Raw genomic sequence first — 23,121 nt, 5'->3', positions numbered from 1 at the left:
CATGGAAGATGATGCAAAGCCTGTTGTTGAACATCAGCGTCGTTTAATTCCTAAGATGAAGGATGTGGTAAGGAATGAGGTATTAAAACTTCTTGAAGCTAGTATTATATATCCTATTGCTGATAGTAGATGGGTTAGTCCTGTGCATTGTGTTCCTAAGAAAGGAGGAATAACTGTTGTACCTAATGATAATGATGAGCTTATCCCTCAAAGAGTAGTTGTAGGGTATAGAATGTGCATTGATTATCGAAAAGTTAATAAAGTTACTAAAAAGGATCATTACCCTTTACCATTTATTGATCAAATGTTAGAAAGGTTATCTAAAAATACTCATTTCTGCTTTCTTGATGGTTATTCTGGGTTTTCACAAATTGTTGTCAGAACTAAAGATCAAGAGAAAACCACTTTCACTTGTCCCTATGGAACTTATGCTTATAGGCGTATGCCTTTTGGTTTATGTAATGCTCCTTCTACTTTTCAAAGATGCATGTCTACTATTTTTCATGGTTTTTGCAAAAAGATTGTGGAGGTATTCGTGGATGATTTTTCTGTCTATGGGAATTCTTTTGATAATTGTTTGCGAAACCTTGATAAAGTTTTGCAGAGATGTGAAGAAACTAACCTTGTTCTTAATTGGGAGAAATGCCACTTTATGGTTAATGAAGGAATTGTATTGGGACATAAAATTTCTGAAAGAGTTATTGAAGTTGATAGAGCTAAGGTTGAAGCGATTGAGAAGATGCCTTATCCGAGGGATGTTAAAGGTATTCGTAGTGTTCTTGGTCATGCTGGTTTTTATAGGAGATTTATTAAAGATTTCTCTAAAATTTCAAAGCCTCTTACTAATCTTCTTCAAAAAGATGTACCTTTTGTTTTTGATGATGATTGTAAGGAAGCTTTTGAAACTCTAAAGAAAGCCTTAACAACTGCTCCGATAGTTGAACCTCCTGATTGGAATTTACCTTTTGAAATTATGTGTGATGCTAGTGATTTTGCTGTTGGTGTTGTTCTTGGACAGCGAGTAGATAAATAATTGAATGTTATTCATTATTCTAGTAAAACTCTTGATGCTGCTCAAAGAAATTATGCTACAACTGAAAAAGAATTATTAGCCGTAGTTTTTGCTTGTGACAAGTTTAGACCTTATATTGTTGATTCAAAAGTCACAATTCATACTGATCATGCTGCAATTAGGTACCTTATGGAAAAGAAAGATGCTAAGCCAAGGCTTATTAGATGGGTGCTTCTTTTGCAAGAATTTGATTTACATATTGTAGATAGGAAAGGCGCTGATAATCCTATTGCTGATAATTTGTCTAGATTGGAAAATATTGCTTATGATCCTGTTCCTGTTAATGATAGTTTTCCAAATGAACAATTGGCTATAATAAAGGTGAGCTCGCGAGATAGTCCTTGGTATGCTGATTATGCTAACTTTATTGTTTCCAAGTACTTGCCTCCAACCTTTTCAGCGCAGCAAAGGAGGAAATTCATTTATGACTTGAGGCATTATTTTTGGGATGACCCACACTTATATAAAGAAGGAGTGGATGGTATTATGCGAAGATGTGTCCCCGAATATGAACAACAAGAGATATTGAGTAAGTGTCATGGTAGTGTTTATGGAGGACATCACGCCGGAGATAGAACCGCACAAAAGGTTCTACAGTCAGGTTTATATTGGCCAACTCTCTTTAAAGATGCAAGGAAGTTTATTTTATCTTGTGATCAATGTCAAAGAGTTGGTAATATCTCTAGATGCAATGAAATGCCTATGAATTATACTCTCGTTATTGAACCATTCGATTGTTGGAGATTTGACTTCATGTGTCCTTTCCCTTCTTCAGAAGGTAATACTCATATACTTGTTGCTGTTGATTATGTTACTAAATGGGTGGAAGCTATACCCACAAAAAGTGTTGATGGTGAGACTTCTTTAAAAATGCTTTTAGATGTTATTTTTCCTAGGTTTGGAGTACCTAGATATATTATGACTGATGGAGGTTCTCATTTTATTCATGGTGGTTTTAGAAAAACTCTTGCTAAATATGGTATTAATCATAGGATTGCTTCCGCTTATCATCCTCAAACTAGTGGGCAAGTAGAATTATCAAATAGAGAAATTAAATCTATCTTGCAAAAGGCTGTTAATAAATCTAGGAAAAATTGGGCTAGTAAGTTGAAGGAAGCATTGTGGGCTTATAGAACTGCTTATAAAAATCCTAAGGGTATGTCTCCTTATAAAATGGTTTATGGAAAGGCTTGTCATTTACCTTTAGAACTAGAGCACAAAGCTTATTGGGCTGTAAGAGAACTTAATAAAGATTTTAAACTTGCCGGCAAGAAAAGGTTGCTACAATTGAGTTCTCTAGATGAGTGGAGAAGTGAAGCTTATGAAAATGCTAAACTTTTTAAGGAGAAAGTTAAGAAATGGCATGATAGAAGAATTATCAAAAGAGAATTTAATGTTGGAGATAAAGTCCTATTGTATCGGTCTCGTCTCAGATTTTTTGCAGGAAATTACTCTCAAAATGGGAAGGACCATATGTCATTGTGGAGGTGTATCGTTCGGGGGCAATAAAAATTGGTTCTCCGAAAGGTGATGCCACACAAGTGGTGAATGGACAAAGACTCAAGCATTATATTTACGGAGATTCTTATAATGAAGATATTGATGTTATTCGAGTGGTGACTCCGGAAGCTTTCATCAAAGATCAAATTGATAGTTCTGTAGAGTTCAACTTCGAATAGGTAACAGTTCTGGTAATAAAAAGTCCGCGTTTAACTTTCCGAACAATGTTTCAGCTATTTTTAGAAAATATGAAAAATTACGAGATCGAATCGGAGCGGAGGAGACGCACGAGGGCGTGCCCCCATAGGCCGGCGCGGGCCCTACCCTGGCCGCGCCGCCCTATGGTGACGGCTCCTCGGAGTCCCTCTTCCACTCGTGTTCGACCTGGTACTTTCCTTTTGTCGTGAAAATTCTTGCTATATAATCCCCCGGATCCCCAGAGGTCCGTATATCGTTTCCTCGTCGTGTTTTGTTTCGAGCTGTTTTCTGCCAGGATCTGTTTTTGATCTAGAAGCGCCGTGGTCTCCAACAACAAAGGCAAAGAGCTTTCGGAGGAAGATATTCAAGACCCCGAATTTAAAGAATAAGTTGAGAGTGAAGATGAAAGAGAAGTGGAGGAAGACCCGCGTGTATACCCGCGTTCCACCGTTGCAAGCATCGGGGTGGTGGCAAATCCGTTCAACACCAAGAGAAGCGCACGGATTACCACCGGAGGAAGAGTCCCACGTCGCTTCCTCGCTCCAAGGACATCTCCTCCAGGAATCGACAACCCCTTCCACACTCTAATTCATAATAGCCAAATTGAAAGGATTCCCAAGGCAGTATTGCCAAGTAGTTGGGATATGGATCGTTCTAACACTGCAGGAAGGATGAAACCTGAAGCTGAGGAGTGGGGACATAACTCTAAGAGTTGGGACTCACCGTCTGACATACTACTTAACCGCGTCGAGAACAACTCGGAACTGATCAGCGACCTCACTTACGAGATTGATGAGCTAAAGGAGCTGGTTAAGAAGCTTATCAAGGATCCACCATCACCACCGAATGAGTAATTCATCATTGGTATTGGCATCCCCTTGGTTTGTTCCAAGCTTGGGGAGTGTCGCGGTATCACATCATGACTATCTTTTACCTTTTTACTATCAAGTAGTGTCATATCATGAGTAGGGAAGTTATCATATAAGATAGTTTGCAGTGTGGAAGTATCTCTCTTTTAGTTGGTTATCTATGCATCCCTTGGTGTGAGTTATCGTTATGGAATATTAATGAGAAGTTTTATCATTTACTTTTTGCACACCTTATTTTAGTTTGCAATTTATGTTATATGATTGATCTTGTTGTTAGTATTGGTATCATTTTGGGAGCATCAAGTAAATCTATTTGGTTTTGGCAAACTTAGCATTGGTCAATAGCAACATTACTTAGAGACTTAAGTAGAAAAGAGGAAAATACATGTAGATATATTATTTCAATATCTTTATTTCTTGTTAGATAATGAGCTTAGTATTCTGAAGCTAAAAGTGTTTGTGCTTACAAGGAAGATGCATGATTGTTTCTATCACATGTATACCTGTTTGTTTCCCTCAACTCTTATGCTTGCTAACCAACCTTGCTAGCCAAAGACCTGTACTGAGAGAGAATGCTTCTCGTGCATCCAAAACCTTAAACCAAACCCATGCCATTTGTGTCCACCATAACTACCTACTATGTGGTATCTTGCGCCACTCCAAGTAAATATTTCATGTGTTACCTTTAAACAATTAAAAATTTATTATCTCTTATTTGTGTCAATGTTTTATAGCTCATGAGGAAGTATGTGGTGTTTTATCTTTCAATCTTGTTGGGCAGACTTTCACCAATGGACTAGTGACACATCCGCTTATCCAACAATTTTGCAAAAAGAGCTGGCAACGGGGTTCCCAGCCCCAATTAATTAACTTTCATTAATAATTCTCTTCACATGTTTTGCCCTGATTCATCAGTAAGCAACTTAATTTTGCAAATAGACACTCCTCCATGGTAAGTGAAATGTTGGAAGGCACCCGAGGATTCGGTTAGCCATGGCTTGTGAATTAAAGGTTGGGAGGAGTGTCATCTATAAATAAAACTAAAGTACATGTGTAAACAAGAGAGAAGAGGGATGATCTACCTTGCTGGTAGAGATAACGTCCTTCGTGGGAGCCGCTCTTTGAAAGTCTGTTTGGCAAGGGGGTTAGAGTACCCACTACCATTCGTTGACAACAACAAACACCTCTCAAAACTTTACTTTTATGCTCTCTATATGATTTCAAAACTTGAAAAGCTCTAGCACATGATTTAATCCCTGCTTCCCTCTGCGAAGGGCCTATCTTTTACTTTTATGTTGAGTCGCTAAACCTATTTCCCTCTATCTCAAGCAAGCAATTGAGTTGTTGTGATCCAACCATTTATATTGTGATCTATTTAATCATGTCTTTTATTCTTCCTTGTTTAGTACAAAATTTATCTGAATGGATATGACTTTGAAGGTTATCTATGCCTATGAGAGATTATGATGAGCATACAGATGCCATAAAGCTCTAATATAAAGGCTTTACTCAAAGATAGTACAACTATGTTCTGACCAAGAACAAAGTTTGCCATCACCAATTATGATTTCCTATGCACCTTTATTTGTGATTTCTCTTTACTTGTTTCAAGTTGAGTTATATGAGGAAGTTGTTTACTAGAATGTCTTGTGTGGATTAATAAATGTGATGCTTCTTGTCCGTATTTTATTTATCGACTCTTCACTCCATAAACATGTGGTCTTGTTTACCGAGTTCAGTTTCGCTTGGGGACAAGCGAGGTCTAAGCTTGGGGGAGTTGATACGTCCATTTTGCATCACTATTTTATATCATAATTTACTCGTTATTCATTGATATATTTCATATTTAGAGATGATACTTATGTTATTTCACCTATTTTGCATGTTTCATGATTATTGGAGAATCACTCACCGGAGTCAGGATTCTGCTGGAAAAAGCACCGTTAGGATACAGTATTTCTGAAGATCAACAATTGACGGAAAATATACCGAAGCTCTTATTATTCCAGAAGACGGACACAGCCAAAAGGGGAGGCTGAGGAGGGCCGCCATGGGCCCCCCCATAGGCCGGCGCGGGCTCCACCCTGGCCGCGCCGCCATGTGGGGAGGGGGCCCACGACCCCCCTCGGCCATCTCCCTTTCGCGTACTTCATCTCCAGAGAACCCTAAGGTGTGGAGGGACATCGAGAATAGACGCAGCCGCCTCTGCGGGGTAGAAAACACCAGAGAGAAAAGAGCTCTCCGGCAGGCTGAAATCTACCGGGGAAATTCCCTCCCGGAGGGGAAAATCGTCGCCATCGTCACCATCATCGAGCTGGACTTCATTGGGATCATCATCACCATCATCTCCACCGCCAACACCATCATCTCCACCGCTGCACCTCGTCTCCGTTGTAACATCTAGGGTTGAATCTTGATTATTTCATAGGGGAAACTCTCCCGGTATTGATTACTCCTTGTTATTGATGCTATTGAGTGAAACCATTGAACCAAGGTTTATGTTCATATTTTTATTCATCATCATATCACCTCTGATCATGTTCCATATGATGTCTCGTGAGTAGTTCGTTTAGTTCTTGAGGACATGGGTGAAGTCTAAATGTTAGTAGTGAACTATGTTGAGTAATATATAATGGTTTGATATTTAAGTTGTGGTGTTATTCTTCTAGTGGTGTCATGTGAACGTCGACTACATGATACTTCACCTTTATGGGCCTAGGGGAATGCATCTTTTATTCGTTTGCTAATTGTGGGGTTGCCGGAGTGACAACAACCTGAACCCCCGTTGGTATATCGATGCATGAGGGATAGCGGGATCTCGAGTTTAAGGTTGTGGTTAGATTTATCTTAATTACTTTCTTGTATTTGCGGATGCTTGCAAGGGGTTTAATCACAAGTATGTATTAGTCCTAGGAAGGGCGGTGCATTAGCATAGGGTCACCCACACAACACTTATCAAAATAATGAAGATTAATCAACTATATGAAGCGAAAGCACTAGACTAAATTCCCGTGTGTCCTCAAGAACATTTGGTCATCATAAGTAAACAAACCGGCTTTTGTCCTTTGTGCTAAAAAGGATTGGGCCACTCGCTGCAATTATTACTCTCGCATTTTACTTACTTGTACTTTATTTATCTGCTATATCAAAACCCCCTGAAAACTTGTCTGTGAGTATTTACAGTGAATCCTTCATCGAAGCTGCTTGTCAACACTTTTCTTTCCATGCTACGTTATACACTCTCTATTTGTTGGATTACGATTCATGTTCTATGCATGGTTATTAAGTCATATTGTTGTGATTATAGCTATCATGCATATTGTTAGGGATTCTATGATTCTAGCTATGTTAGCAGGTACACTTAGATTGATCAAAGTAGTGTGACAACATGTCACCGCAAAAATTATCTATGTGGTTATCACGTACCTACTCGTGGACGAGTCGGAGTTAACTTGGAAATCGAGTACTCAGATCTACAACATGGATCTATAATTTTTGATGCTCCATGCTTGTTTTGTTACAATTCTTATATGTTTTATGTGCACGTTTTCACACTTTTTAGCATTTTCTAGGACTAACCTATTAACAAAGTGCCGCAGTGCGCTCACTGTTTTCTGTTGTTTTTGTGTTTCGGAAAAGTTGTACATGAAAATTTCTCGGAATTGGACGAAACAAAAGCCCGCAGTCTTATTTTTTCGGGACGAAGACGGAGCCGGAAGGACACGCACGGGAGAGCTGCCACATGAAGGTACATAGGGAAGGCGCGGCCCCACCCTTGGCCGCGCCTGGCCCATGTACTGGCGCCTCGTCGCCTCGTTTGCTCCGCCCTTCCGCCTATTTATTCCTCGTATCGGGAAAACCCTAGGGACGAGAGCCTCCATCCACGAAAAGTTCCGACGCCGCCGTCAACCGAAACCCTAGTTCGGGAGGGTTCTGCAGTCCATCCCGACACCCTGCCGGAGAGGGAAATCACCGCCGGAGGCCTCTACATCGCCATGTCTTCATCCAAGGTGATGCGTGAGTAGTCCTCCACGGGACCATGGGTCCATAGCAGTAGCTAGATGGTTGTCCTCTCCTTGTTGTGCTTCATGTATAGATCTTGTGAGCTGCCTAACATGATCAAGATCATCTATTTGTAATTGCTACATGTTGGTTTGATGTGGATCCGATTTATAGGGAGATTGCTTTGGTTGAGATTAGGTATTATGTTATTATGATCTTGCATGCTCTTCGTTTCTAGTAGATGCTCTGGCCAAGTAGATGCTAGCGACTCCAAGAGGGAGTATTTATGCTCGATAGTGGGTTCATGCCTCTATTTAACCATGATAAGTGACCTTGTTCTCTACGGTTGTAGATGTGCTGTTGCTACTAGGGAGAAAACAGCGGTGTTCTATTCAAGGGTAGTTTCATCATTTACTTTACACACATTGCTTAAAGCGATAGTCCGTTGCTTGCAACTTAATACTGGAGGGTGTCGCGGATGCAATCCTGAAGGTGGATTATTAGTCATAGATGCAGTTGGATTACAGTCTATGTATATTGTTGTAATACCCGCATACTTTTATAGCATGTATTCTGCACCAACCATTAGCGTAGAATCTCTCGTTTTGTCAATTGCCCATCTGTAATTTGTTTACCCAACATATTTATTTTATTTGGGAGGCGCCTCTAGTGAACTGTGGACCCCGGTCCTTCTTCTTTTAATTGCAATCTTCTACATCATTTTTCTGTTTTGTTCTTTGCAAACAATTCTTCTTCCACACGGTTCGTTTAATCCTTTGTTTTCAGCAAAACCAGTGAGCTTGACAACATCGCTGAAAGTTGGGGACAAAGTACTTGGTTATTTGTGTCAGCAGCAGCAACATCCACCTCTTTGAAGATCGAATTGACATTGATCTTAAATATGTCATGACTAGGTTTCTTCTACCGTTCTTTCACACAATGAGGTTTAGCTACCTTACTTTCGCCCACACTAGCAAGATCCATTGTTGTATAAAAAGTCCATTTCACCGACTAAATTATGGGTCTTCATATGTCTCCATGCCACACCTTGTTTTGTTCATCACCCAACACCCACATAAAAGGACACTTGTCTTTTCCTCGGTAGTGACCTTTCCTTCCACCAAATTTATTGCCTAAAATATAGGGCATGATTGTGGTGCTTTGACCCTTAGAATTTCCTTCAACTCTTGCCAAAACTTATTCGCCCATATGAAGAGCAAATAGTTGTTTCCTTTTCGGCACCACGGGTTTTGTAGTAGGCTATTAGTTTCATATGACTTTGCTTTAGTACTTGGCGACATGGTACAAAATCTTGATGACCCTCCACAAGAAACAACAAACTTTAGGTGGAACCTAGAGTTTCCACACCTTTTTCCAAGCGTTTTCATCCCTTCACCTGAGCTTGATGTTAGCAAATTCTTAGCTCACCAACTAATCAATCTGTAACATCTACACCATTGCTTTCTTCTGACCAAACCCAACTATCATCCAGAAACCTCTCAATAGGAATTCTGAGTGGACGCACTTGTAGGAACGAAATTCTAATCAATCTTCATGGAAATCCAGCATTTTGTGTCCACATCAATCAACTAATGGACGAAAATAGTTTTTTTGGATGCCGCTAGGGCTAGCCCTGCCAATTCACTGGTGCGCGACAAAAGTTTGATGAAGGAATCGAGCGTCCGCTCCTTGCCAAATGTTGGCTTGAAATGAGCTCGAAAGCCAAGCGAGCAAGAGCACACCAATTTACCAGCACTCAACTAAACATATGCAACAAACCGTTCAATCAATGGTCGCGCGGCTCAAGACTCTAATCCAGACAACCCCTACAAATTTCATCGGAAAACATAGAATCAGTCTTAATTTTTGCCCAATAATGATCCTTTATATCTGTCTTTCGCAGCGACGTTGTCTCCCCAAACCCCTTCTCTCGATTTTATGAAGTACAGTGTGCTTTTTGTTGTCATATATACGTTGCAGAAACATACATTAAAACATACTGAATGTTTTGGCAAACATGCTAAATGTTTTCTTTTGTTCACATATATCCAAATTTTAACAAATCTACGGCTACTTTTGTAGGACGGAGGGAGCATTTTAGTTTACCAAAACGTTTTAGATTATGGAAGGGAGTAGTTGTCAGCGGCATATGCACATCCTGTGAACTGAAAATATAGCGGCCTAGATGGCTAGATCCCTGCTTTTTTTTTTCCACTTGATTGAAGAAAAAAATCACTACGGTTGATGTAGACATGTAGTACGTGCTTCTTTTGCTTTTCTCCCCAAAAAGACAGAAAATCGAGCGATTGCTTCACGAGATGAACGTTGGCGATGGCGATGGATTGGGCGTTTTGAATCCCGTGCCCAGATAAAGCAGAAACCAACGGCCAACGGCCTTCTTCCGCGAGCCCCACCACACCACAACTTCTTTCGGATTTTGGCCGCCGCCGCCCGCCCCCACGATTCCCACCTCCCTCCGCTCCCCCGTTTCAAATCCTTTTCCCCAGTCCCCACGGAATTCCCGTCTCCCCTTCCAAATCGGAGGCAATTACTACGATTCATTGCCACTCCAATCCCACCATCCCGACGGTTGCCGCTGCACTCCGCTCCTGTGCTCGGTGCTCCGGCCCTGCGCCTCCCGGACTCCGGTTCTCCGGTCCGATTCTCTCGTACCGAGCGGCGCCGCGAGTCGCCACGGCGGCCGGCCTCACGAAACAGGCAACTCCTCACCCTCCCTCTCCCAGGTAGGTCTCCACTGCCCAGTCCACCGTGATTATTACTTATCTCAACGTCATCGGAGATTTTTCACCAAAACACGATCACGCGGTGAAATTTCCGTTTCCAATGTTGTTTGATGTTCGGCGATCACGGTCTGCTGTTTTGGTCAGTCCAGAAAATGGATCGGCTGTCAATTTTTATTGTTTGGCGTCGTACTGTTTGTTGGTGATTTGGCGGCGAGATTTTACTGACGCAGAGTGAGCTAGCCCGCTGCCTAGTTTTAGTAGCTCTGCAATATAGTATATGACCCGATCTCCTGTCCTGTTCTCTTCCTCGCGCACAAAATCTCCAGGCCTGGTTTTACGTTCGATGTTGCCGCTCAGTTTAGTCGGTCTCAGATATTTGAAGAGTACAACATCCGATTCCGTTATTCTTTCCTGGTTCTTGTGTGTACGTTTTCTTGTTCCTTTCCCAATAGTATGATCTATGCCTGCATCCCGTTCGACGAATTCCCTAAACCAAATTTAACCGGTAATAATGGCTGAATTGTCACGAATTTACCCATATTTCCCTACTCTCTTCAATTGTATTGTTGTCTATCTCTAACAGCTACCGGCCTTATCACCATTGCTATGTTTCGTGCTACAACAATTCCACTATCCTTTTTTGACCCCAACCTTTCTCCATGCAGCAGGTCACTAGGCATTTTGGGAGATGAGAAGATTCTTTCCATTCCGCTCGTTCACAGGCAATGCCGGGAACGACAAGCCAGCCCCAGGACACGATAAAAGGAACGAGAACATATTGGATGAGGGTGGGACTAATGGTGCCTCTCATTCTCCTGATACCAGGGCGTTCAGATCGAGGGGCCGGTATGGGAAACCGGGGAAGGAGGAATCACCTAATCCGCAGCTCAGGAGATGCCTGTCGTTTACAGCCACAGCCACTGACCGTCATTTGGATGATCGGGCAATGAGCTTTTCAGGCGATGTTCCGTGTTCCATGTTTGATAGTTCTGACACGCCTCGTCATGTTGCCGATGTTGAGTAAGTGGCTTGATTATTATTACTGGAACAACATCAATTTTGCAATAGTTTGCTATCACCTTGCCACTTCCTGGATGCTATGTTAAAATCAATGCATTCAATGAATTGAAATTAAAATAAAATCTGGTAGTATGTTTTTGTTAGGTTTGGCTGTATGTCATAAATTGTACTTTAGCGGTAGTTTTAGTTTAAGTGAAAGTTCTTCTCTTACATGTACACCTTGCCCATTCTTTGAATTAAATTCCTCATGGCCATACTTAGTGTTGTGTACATATGATTTTCTTTGGTGCAGACAAACTGCAGCCACCAGCTCATTCGTTGGATTAAAGTCCTGTTAGCCATACCATAACATTTTTGTTACATACCATACCATAACATTTACTTGCATGTTGTTCTTTCTAGCATGCTGCCTAGAAATTTGTTAGTAATACAGGTTAATGTCTGCAGGTGCTACTCATGGCCACCAGAAAGACATCCTAATCTAGGGGAATACACGATAAAGGTTCCGAAAGGACATGACGTACAGGAAACTGATTCACCACGTTCAAGAGGCTACTCATGCTCATCAACAGGACACTCTCCTCTTAGCTCTCCTGTTGCATTAAAATGCAGACCTTCTAGGTTGACCAATTTATTGCACAAGAATGAAGTGCTGGACCTGTACATTGATAGGGATCAAGAAGCAGACAGATTAAATGAGAAACATCAGCAGAAATTCCCCATCAGAACTGCAGCTTCTCATTTGGGCCGTGGACGGCCACCTCGACCTCATTCTACAGCTCCATCTTCACCAAAATCTTGCAAAGAAATATATGAGAACTACTATAACATCGACAATAATGATGCCTACCACCATCAACTTGCTCAGGAAGGGACAAAGGGCAGCTTGAATCACAAAGTTGCATCTATGTGTGATTCAGATGGAAATGGCACAAATCTATTTGAAGGATCTTCTGATAATTTTTCGCACCCAGAGGAGTGTAAATCACAAAGCATGACTACAGTGGAAGATATCTATGAGGACTCACGAGATCCCCAACCTCCATGTTTCTGTGGATCTTCAGTGAATCCGTTTTCAGTAACTACCTCAAGATGCTTTGCTGCCGATACTTCTCAACATGATGAATCTTATGGTTTTCATGACAAAAACTTGGAACAAGACACTGATGATAAGTTGCTTAGAAGAGCTGAAGAATTAGATGCGTGTTTTATGGTTCCTTCTGAAGAAGTGAGTGAGCTTAAAATGCTCAGGGATAAGAGACTGAACTCAACTGACTTAATGCAGCTGATTCAGAGTTTGATTGAAGACAGAAAACAATTAGCACTCGAACTGTCTTCACAGATTGAGTCACGTCTTACAGAAAGGTTTGTGGCCAAGGAACAATATAAGCGGTCCAAGCTAGAATTGGACACCAGAACTAGAAAGCTGGAAAATGAGAAGACTGAAGCACAAACTAGCTTGGAACTGGAGCTTGACAGAAGGTCAAATGATTGGTCAGCCGAGCTGGCAAGATTTCAATCTGAAGAACAGAGACTACGTGATAGAGTAAGGGAGCTAGCAGAGCAGAATGTGTCATTCCAGAGAGAAGTTACTTTGCTTGAATCAAACAGAATCGATGCTTCTAAGAGGATTAATAGTTTGGAACTGCAAAACAAACAACTGAATGATGAGCTGGAGAAAGTTATGAATGAGCACAGCAGTCTTTACAGATCCTCAGTAGAATTGCATGATAGCCTTACAAAAACTGCAGAAGAAAGGGACCAAATCCAAGAATGCTTAAAATCCAGGGAAGATAACAGCAGGGCGTTACACAAGGTGATTGCAAGGTTACAAAGGGCATCTAATGAGCAGGAGAAAACAATAACTGGGCTCAGACAAGGATTTAGTGCTGAATTAGAAACTAAATCTGTTGGAAATAGCGAAAGCACCAACAGGATGCAAATGGAACTTCTGAGACTTACTGGAGTTGAGCAAAAGCTGAGAAAAGAAATTCAGTCCTGTACCCTTGAAGTAAACTCTCTTAGGCAAGAGAACATAGGGATTTTAAATCGCCTGCAAAGCAGTGGGAGCGGATTAAGCTTATCCTCACTTCGTCTTGAACAAGAGCTTAACGCTAGAGTGGAAAACTTGCAGATTCAAGGCCTATCATTACTAGATGGTTCTAGTCGGCTTTGTGGCAGATTGTTGGACGTGCTGAAATCTAAGAGTGAGAATATTGTTAGTGTTGATGCACTAGCAGTCATCGAATACAGTTTGAAGTACCAGAACATAAAAGAAGGAATGGATAATTTAGCACTTGGTCTGCGAAGAATTAAATCTCTGTTGGTTGAAAAGCACAATGAAGAAGACATCGCATTGGGTATTCCCTCAAGACATGATACATCATCTAGGGTATGAAACCTCCGTTGAATTTTGATGTTTTAAGTGAAGTGTATGAGTCCAGTGTGGGTTTATCGTTTTGCTATAGAGAACGATATACAAACCACTAATAACATTATTTAATGCTTGTATTGTAAAACATGTGCTACCCTGAAATTTGCTCTAAAAGAATCTGTCAATTTATGGCAAAGTATACTACAGTATTATGAAGCGAAATTGCTGATAAGGATCACAGTAGAATATCTGGATTAGCATGACCGGCTGAAACTAGTAGCAGTAGCTGAAACCAAAGCAAGCTTTCTTATTTTACTTTTCTGCAATGTAGGATGACTTCGAAATTAAGCTGAAAGAAGAAGCTCTGATCAATAGAGTATTAAAGGAGAAGCTATTGTCAAGGGAACTGGAGATTGAACAATTACAGTCAGATATAGCATCTTTAGGGCGGATCCAAGATGTCATGCAAGACGAGATCTATAGAGCTCAGGACGAATTATGTTCCATGACCCAGAAGTCCAAGCAGTTTGAAGTTGAGGTAACCTTACATGACCCTGATTGGCCCTATTTTGAGGGGCAATCAATCTAGCAAATCCACTCTCGTCATGTATTATCCTCTAACAATGAATGATCAATTGTCTTGTGAGTTACATTGTGTTCTAATCCCTCTGAAGTTGTTCTCAGCTATTTCTTTATGTATATGTTCCCCGACAAGTCTTGTTTGTTGCTTCAGTTAATAAATTAGTAGAAAGGAAGAGCTTTCTACCCTCTTGTAAAGAAAATTGCACAAATTCTCATGTAGCAGCTAATCCGCATCTAAAATCTTGTCGTAAGTTCCCGTTAATCATCTGATGCATCTGCTTGTGCATGTCTCTAACATTACATTTGGTTTCAATTTGCAGGTTTTGAAGAAAGCCGAGAGCATTAAACAGATACAACAGGATTTTCAGGAATCTGCAAAGGAGCTGACTGCTCTCCGGTGCGCACTTAAATCAGTGAGCGATGAAAGGGATTCCTTGTGGCAGGAAACAAAGCATTTGCGGAATACTGTTAGTGACTTGCAAAACGATGTTGCCTTGTTCAAGCAGAAGATCAAATCGCTTGACGAAGACATACAGCTGAAGGAAGGGGAGATCCTGCTTCGCGAGGGGGAGATCTCCATATTACGGGACAGTATCGACCGGCCTTTCGACATCATCTGCAGTCCCCGGTCAATGAAACAGTTCGACATGGAGTGAATTTGCACATAAGAAATTGGAGAAGTTGGATTCTCAAATAGCCTTTTCCTTCCCTCTCATACAGAAGACAATTCACATCGTATCCCTCTTTAGACAACGTTCTCTGTGAATAGTGAATAGGTCGTTGGATAATTTCCCATCCCCTTTGTTTACACCATGATCATGCAACCTGTGTTGCTACTCTCATTTAGTTTAATGGTACCGCACTTTGCATTTTGTCTAAATGTAATTGTCTGTTAAAAGAAAATAGTTCGATAGTTTTGAGTTACAGTTTCCTAAACCGTGCTTTACCTTCCATTCAACGGTGCCAATTTAAAACAGAAGGTCTTACGAGAGGCATGATGAACATAGTACATAATTTCAATATGAGTAATGCTACACCTACAGAAAAATCTTACGAACTCAGCACCCAGAGGAAAGGATGAGAACGTGGCCCGATTTTTTAGGGCGGAATCAAAACTGAACCAATCAACAGGCTACACATCTGTCCGTGTACTTTCCGTAAGGCCGGAACGTCCGTAAGTGTTGAATTATTGTTTCAATATTCAAGTAATGAAAATGGCTAGTAGGCCCTAGTAATGAAAATGGCTAGTAGGCCATAGTTTCAATATTCAAGTAATGAAAATGAAATTCAATTCGGCTCCCGGATGCGTATGATCCCTCTACCATAAAAATATATTTCCAAGTGTTAAAATATTTTGACAAAAAATTTACATGTACATCTCCATAATATATGTGTATTCGTCAAGTTTCACGAAAAAATGATAGTATTTTTGTAGTCTAAGCGAAAAAGACAAAATTTATCTTATGACAAGTCTTTGTTTCAACACCAAATTTTATCTTTTTTACACACCCATATGACATGTCAATTTTTCATGAAACAACTTTGTGAGCCCATAGCACATGAAGATGTACGTGCGAAATTTTTGTTTCAATTTTTTTGACATTTTAAAATATATCTAACATGTGCCAAAACATCACTCCTAGTGATTGTGCATACTAATTTAAGTACGGTTCTGAAACCAGCATCGATTCTCTTCATTGTTTCATGGGCCATGCTCACTTCTCAAGTGCTAATCTCCATACATTTTCAGCCCTTGTTGACAAAAAAGTGTCGCAAGGATAAATAAAGCTATGAACTGAGTTACATATAAAAAGCAGTAGCATATAAAAAGAAATTGCACAAGTAAATTGGCCATAAAAGATAAAAGAGAAACCAAATGTCTTTCAGACTTTCAAGGTTGCAAATGATGGATATCTGCAACCGCACAAGTCAAAATTTTTGGGTGAACACAAGCTAATCAACAATGGAACAAAAAAAAATCTTGAATCGCCTGACCTGTAGCCTGTGGATCTGCAAATACCAATAGCAGACCCATAAACAGATGCTGCAGTAAGTTTCAGCACATAGCTTATTGCAAAGAACACAATGATACTATGTAATGGCAGTAGTGCTCAGCTCAAATCATGTCCCAAACCTTAAGCAGATTTCCATCACTTATTTAAATCTAAATCCCTGTGATCTTCCTCGTCATGCTTGTATTACAGGTCATTGCTGATCTACTCGGACAGGTCTGTGAGGCTTCGGCGCTGAAATGCAAGGGAGAAAATCATCGTCATCATATAGAACATTAAATGACATGGCAAAAGCATGTTTGATGCTTTTATGTTACTAATCCTCAACGTCAGTTTTTCAAATCAAACTGAAAATGAAATCTCAGTGATTAGATCTATATTGCTAAGTGCTAACTGCTGAGATCCCCAACTACGTTATAACAGAACCGGTAGATTTTGAATTTTAAGCAACATTTTAGCACAGAACTGAGAATTCTAACGTGCAAAAGAACAAACCATTCGGGTTTCCTTGTTCATAGAAATTCCTGAAAAGAGCTACTGCCTCTTCTGCCATTATCCCCCCGGTACATTTAAAACCTCTTGGTCTGGTATCTTGCCTCCTAGCAAAAGAAATATGTAAGACCATGTTAGCTGTACAATCCGTGAATAACCTAAATAACTAACGTAATTCAGGTTACAAGAATTTACGAGAACTCAAAAACCATGTATGGCATGCACGCAAGGAAGAAAAAAAATGGAAGGTTATTCAAGCCCAACTTTGTCATGACACATCATTCAGCATATTGAAATTCTGGCAGAAAAGTGTTAGCACTCAAGGTATTTGTTCTGATATTTCCCTCACCCTGTCAAATCATCTGACGAAGAACTCTCATGCAGTGACATGACTGATCCACATCCTCCAAATTTATCATTCGCACAACCGAAGTATACTTCCCTTATTCCTAACCAAAAGAAAGAAATTCTTATTACTGTTTAATATATAGTTTTGACAAGAAAAATAGAACAATCAAGGTATTCAGACCTAGTATTGCTAATGCTGAAGCACACATTATGCAGGGCTCACACGTGACATAGAGGTCGCATCCTGTGAACTTCTCCGCAACTAGTGGCTGGTCAAGGCCAAGACTCTGCCACTCACGGAGAAGGACATCGATTGCTTCCATCTCAGCATGTCTGGTAGCCTTAAAATTGAGATAATCTCTTTTAGATAGGAAAAGACGGGAAAACATTCAAATATCCAGCACCGATAAGAATAGCATACGTTTCGGGTGGCATTGGTCTTGTTGCTACCAGACGAAATAACCTTCCCATTCTCCACAATCACACATCTATCTTGATAGGGACAGAACAATATGGTTAGCATGTTAGGAACTACATATTCACCTAGTGAACTGTAACAATATTCAAGCGAAACTGGAGCATACCCTACAGGAACCTCGAGGTTGTCCAGCGCAAGCTTGGCCTACAAAAACAAACCCAATTTTTTTTATTCAAGCAACTAGCAGTAGCTCTGCCTCTCCACAAATCGAAATAATTGACAGGTTTATGAGAAAAAAGTAGAAAACAGGCAAAACTGGCTCAACCTGCGGAGCTAAACTAGGCCAGGAGCAGCACACTCACCAACAACACAGTGAATGCAACAAATGAACTCATTATCCCAAACACCCATAAACCAACGAACATTTGAGGCAACCGTGAGAAGATGTCCTCGAGCAGACCAGATCCGGTATGTCCCACATAAACGAAGGGCACATGATTCCCACTAGGCTTCAAAGAAGCACAAAGGACACAATACAGAGAGCCGATGACTCTGAACACCGCCGAAAGCTGCCGCCACCACCGCCACAAGGAGAAAGAATCCAAACCCATTGAGGCCTTGTTCGGTTGCTCCCGACTGGGCTGGTATCGGGCTTCCGTGTGGTTCCACCGGTGTTGGGCCCCCGGGTGTTAAATACCGGCCTACGCCTAGGAAGCGTTCGGTTAAACTGCGCCGGTTTTCTGCACCGCCCGGTTTTGGCCGAAACCTCTCCGTTAGACCGGTTTTCAGATACACGAGGGTAGACCCATGGATTTCATCCCGACCGACGCGAGCGACACGTGCGAGCGATACGAGTTTCCTTCCTCTCGGCTCTCGCGTCAGCGGCGGCGGCTCTACCGGAGGGGATGGCGACGGCAGCTCGACCGGAGGGGATGGCGGCGGCGGCTCAACGGTGGACGGCTGGAGGAGAGGAGATCCTCGACGCTGACGCCGCCATGGAGACCGACCGAAGACCTTGCCGACGGAAGCTCAAGATCCTCGGCATCTCCCCCTTCCCGCCTCCAACGCCGGCTGGTAGAAGGTAAGATCATCTCCTCCTCGTCCTCCTGTTCCCCTCTTCTTGTACTGTTAGGGCTTGCTCGTGTAGGAAGGTTCAGGGCGCTAGGATGTTCTTGCGATTTGGGAAATGGTAGGATTAGCACAACACAACGACAGCAGATCAATAATCCAAGCATGTGTACAGAGACTGGTAAATCTACAGGGCACCTACTTTTTACCTGAACAGTCAGATTGGCACTCTGCTAAAATAACACTCCACAAATCTAAACCAACATCATTTTGCATAACCAATATTATGTGTGTAAAGTAGCTTTTATTAACTCTACAAGGCTTACTCAAGAAATATTATTTACTAGTGGAAAATAGTACCAAATGGAGGAACTGATCTATCTGCAAGACCACAATAGTTTCAGGCATGTCCCAAGTTCTAATAGCAGCAGATTAGCAACAGTTTCAGGCCACCGTGTTTCAGTAAACTGTCTATCAGACTACAACTGTTTTAGTCAACTCTTTTGACAAGAACAAGTAAAACCCCACGTTTACTCTTTTTTATTTGTTCATGTTCAGTTTGGCACAGTGGTGACACTTTCCATCGGACCATCAATAACTTCTACAACATAATTCCTCTTACCAGGATCTCCAACTCCAGGTATATGTTGCCCCGGTACTGTTAGTTAAAGATTAGGATTACATGATTGGCTGCATCTGGCAGCAACCAAAACCATGTTAATAAATTGCTAATGTCATCTGTTTAAGATTTGCATATTATATTACTAATAATGTCATTTGTCGAGTTTTCTGATTGAAGAAGTAACCTGAGAATTATTTCGTCATCAGTTTCTTTCTGAAGGTAAAATCAGTTAAATTATCTTGAGAAAATAGAGCATAATGTGCATTCAAATGGACCATATCCTAAACAAGCCTCTCCGATGCCATTTTTCCATCCAAACTCTGTTTTTTCTTATGTGGCCTTCAAATGAATTTATGTGGTCTGCAAATGGAATATCATTTTAACAAGATCGCAAAATTACATGCAGGTGGTTGCGGGGAAGCTATCATAGACATGCTATCTATAGAACTGGATTGTTGCTACAATACCTTGCAAGTAGCTGCTGTCTCTCACTTATACAGTTTAATCTCAAGTATGCCAAGATTGATAGGAAGCGATGTTCATCCGTGGATGCAGATTTTTTGTATTCCATTGTCCATAATATTAAATGTTGTCTGGCATCTGAGTGGCATTGCCAACTACATCTACAAGCTGCGGTGAAATCAGTTTGACATATGCAACCTTGATTCTTCTTGTGGCTCATGTGTCGGCATCGCAACCTTGCTCTTACAATTACAATGATTTTTTATGTGTGCAGCAATATTCATCTGTTGAGAAACTGCAGGTTGGTCAGGTAGACAACTCAGCACAGCTAATTGATAATTTCATTCTTTGGCAGGGTTTGAAGTACACTGATGGTAGGATCTGGTATTGAGGTGGTGCACGCGAGTGCCATGGATTTGTGATTGTGCCTTGCCATTTAGGAATCAGCAGTGTCTATTTTGCTAATTAGGAGTGATGTTTTTTTCTTGATTTTGTGATGAACTGGGAAGATGAATGCTATACCGTGGACTCAATGAGCCATGGAATTTGTGTGTGTTACTTCAAATTAGTCATCAGCATTCACGTTTATGAGTATATGACATGTGAGTGCCTTTGATTTCATCGACGAACCTTCGTGAGTATACTCCTCGCTGCTTCCTTCGTCAGGTTAAGGATGTGGTTTCTGGCATTTTCTTGTTTTTTTGTCTGTTCAGATTCATCCTTTCAGTTCATATAAAAGAAAAGAGAACATTTGCGTCTGTGTGATGATGAAATATTCGAATTTACAGTATTTTAAGAAAAATAGAAGTGTAATTCTGTATGCTGATGAATTAGTGGAAAAGCATGGTAGTAAAGTAACTCATGCATGCTAACGTGCGATTTGCCCACATTTTCCTGTGAAACCAACGGACCAAGCCTAGCATTAAGGTTGCAAAGCGCAACCCTGCCTAGCGTGAGCAGGGATTAACCAAGCCTAGTGTCAGCAGGTATTAACCGAACGGCAGAAAAGTAAGAGGATTATACGGAAGGGATTAGCGGGGGTTTGGGTGGCCGGTGTGGGTTCACTCGATTCCACGAGCGATTCAATCCACCGCGGTATTCGCCCCCCTGTAACCGAACGAGGCCTGAGTTGGGTGGATCTTGGCCGCTGGTGTCTCGATGACAACGACAGTACACAACCATCCTTGAACTATCGGCAATGTAATGTGCTATCGGAAGTGGATCTTGGCCGCTGGCGGGGTCTCACTTTGGCAAGTCTGATTCCTGTTAGGCCACATCCAGTTATTATGCCATATTCTACATATCGACAAAATCAACTTCAAAAAGTCATGTTGGAGAAAAATGGGCACCTGCTAAATGCAAATTCTTCACATAGACACTGCTTCTAGACCAGGTTCTCATGGCCGACAAATTACTCATGTGTCAAAGGGGAAATGAGTACTTCTGCCTGGTGTGCATTAGAAAACTGGAACCCCAAAGCACATCCTCATGGATTGTCCATGGAACAAGGCAATATGGGTAGACGTTGCTAGCAAGTTCCAGGCTACAAATTCAAACCCAGAATGCGGGTGTGACGATGCAGCATGCTTCAAGGATACCTTCACGAACTTGGCTAACAAGGGCACTTTGGCCCAAAGAAAAACAGCGCATACTATCTCCTCCCTTGTTTGCTGGGATTTCGAAAAGAACAAAATCATCACCATCTTCAGCAGAAAGGGTATTACAGAGCAAGCACTATCAATTTTAATTAAGGAAGAGGAGGCAGCCTGGTGCCTGGTGCCTGGCAGGAGCACCTATCCCTCTGGTGGCACAATATGGATGAATCCCCTTTGATCCAAGTTGAGCTTTCCTTCTCTTTTATTTCATAGGGGACTGACCTCTAGTTTTCCTCTTTTTTGTAAACAACCCTAAATTCTCCATTGATAAATGACTAAAGCATTCTCCTGCTGTTACTAAAACACACACTACTCGGTAGTTTTATTTGGAAATCCTTCATGCTTTGTTGCAACATTAATTGGCATATATCGGGTTCAACTATCCCAGAATTAATCTCAATAACGTCCACTGATTACTGAACCATCTAAATTATCTAAACGATGACCTTAGGATTGAGCTAATCTACCAAACTTTGAGAGAGTTGACACAGCATACTCTCAGACTAGCTGTAGGGAGAACGAACAAATCATTTAATTAGGGGAACACCCCAACTACCCATTGGCAAATCCACCAGCCACACCTATGGTAGGGATCAAGCTCCCCCAACACCCGATGCTGCATGCCCAATGCCCGCCGCAGCAGAGGAACACGCACACAGACCATGCCAGATGCCACCGCACCGCCCACATGGCCATGACAGCCCACCTCTGCCACAAATCGACCTGGGGCCACCATACCGACGTCCAGGCTCCGTTGAGCTTGCAGCGAGGACGGAGGATCCCTGTCACCATCAGCGACAGGCTCCACCACACTTACATTGGTTGGGCAGGATGTTTTACTCGTACGACAAGCAGGATTTGAGCCATACCTGGTCAAGCGCAAGCTCCATAAACCCCGTCACTGCCATTAATTAGGCACGAAGGGTCACCCGGGCGAGAGAGTGCAAGAAGGCGGACCGGCGGCGTCAGGTGCGGCCACGCTGGGAGAAGCGGCGAGGAGACGAACTGCTGTCCAGCAGCGGATCCAGGATTTTGAAGTAGGATGGTCCACCTTTATAAAAAAAAATATCACAAATAAGACAATGGTGATGTACTACCGAGTTACTCCCTCTATCCCAAAGGAGGTGGCACACACGTTTTTCGAGATTCAAGTTTGACCATTGATTTCACCGACCAAACATGAATTATATGTTATGCATGCTATACCATTGAATTTGTATTTGAATAAAGTTTCTAATGATATAATTTTTGGAACAATCGAGAAATGTTAAACTGGTCAAATTAGTGGTCAAAAGTTTAGGCACGCAAAACAATGGCGCCACCTCCATTGGGACCCAGGGAGTATCACCTTTTCCATGCCGAAAAAGTCTTATATTTTGGAACTGAGGTAGTAGCATATAATTTAACTACTCCCTCCGTTCATAAAAGAATGCCGGAAATTTATCTAAAGTTAGATGTATCTATACACTAAAGAGTGTCTAGGTACATTTAAATTTAAACAACCTTGCGACATCAGGTAGAATATAACTATGGTCTTGCGAACTTATAATAATTCACAATGAACTCTGAAATTTGAGAGAGTAGCCAAAATACCACTAGTGAAAACCGAACATGCCAAAATACCACTAGTGAAAACCAACTTGCCAAAATAATACTCGTCTCCCAGCTTTTCAGGCCAAAATA

At 41.5% G+C, this 23,121-nt stretch overlaps 2 protein-coding genes across 8 annotated transcripts; one reads left to right on the top strand and one right to left on the bottom strand.

Moving 5' to 3' along the window:
- Positions 1–10,117: 10,117 nt before the first annotated feature.
- LOC124681064 (paramyosin-like) lies at positions 10,118–15,274 on the top strand. Of its 2 annotated transcripts, none has more exons than XM_047216035.1 (5): positions 10,118–10,385; positions 11,054–11,405; positions 11,853–13,797; positions 14,111–14,317; positions 14,682–15,274. In XM_047216035.1, the coding sequence occupies exons 2-5, from the start codon at positions 11,074–11,076 to the stop codon at positions 15,015–15,017; spliced, it is 2,820 nt and encodes a 939-aa protein (XP_047071991.1). In that variant the 5' UTR covers positions 10,118–10,385; positions 11,054–11,073; the 3' UTR covers positions 15,018–15,274. The 2 variants fall into 2 exon arrangements, with proteins under 2 accessions (XP_047071991.1, XP_047071992.1); XM_047216036.1 differs by having other exon boundaries at positions 11,051–11,405.
- A 948-nt stretch (positions 15,275–16,222) lies between these two features.
- LOC124681062 (tRNA-specific adenosine deaminase TAD2) lies at positions 16,223–22,485 on the bottom strand. Of its 6 annotated transcripts, none has more exons than XR_006995692.1 (8): positions 22,308–22,485; positions 17,798–17,835; positions 17,635–17,701; positions 17,395–17,554; positions 17,215–17,314; positions 16,869–16,972; positions 16,496–16,607; positions 16,223–16,405 (listed from the first exon to the last, which is right to left on the bottom strand). XR_006995692.1 is itself a non-coding variant. In XM_047216032.1 (7 exons), the coding sequence occupies exons 3-7, from the start codon at positions 17,682–17,684 to the stop codon at positions 16,567–16,569; spliced, it is 447 nt and encodes a 148-aa protein (XP_047071988.1). In that variant the 5' UTR covers positions 17,685–17,705; positions 17,798–17,835; positions 22,308–22,485; the 3' UTR covers positions 16,223–16,566. The 6 variants fall into 6 exon arrangements, 4 of the variants coding, with proteins under 4 accessions (XP_047071988.1, XP_047071986.1, XP_047071987.1 ...); XR_006995691.1 differs by having other exon boundaries at positions 16,223–16,371; XM_047216032.1 differs by having other exon boundaries at positions 16,223–16,607; positions 17,395–17,546; positions 17,635–17,705.
- Between the last annotated feature and the right edge of the window lie 636 nt (positions 22,486–23,121).

This window comes from Lolium rigidum, unplaced genomic scaffold (assembly GCF_022539505.1).
Source record: "Lolium rigidum isolate FL_2022 unplaced genomic scaffold, APGP_CSIRO_Lrig_0.1 contig_33265_1, whole genome shotgun sequence".
NCBI lineage: Eukaryota > Viridiplantae > Streptophyta > Magnoliopsida > Poales > Poaceae > Lolium > Lolium rigidum.
The sequence above is the reverse complement of the archived record's forward strand: the minus strand, read 5'-3'. Positions and strand labels throughout refer to the sequence as shown.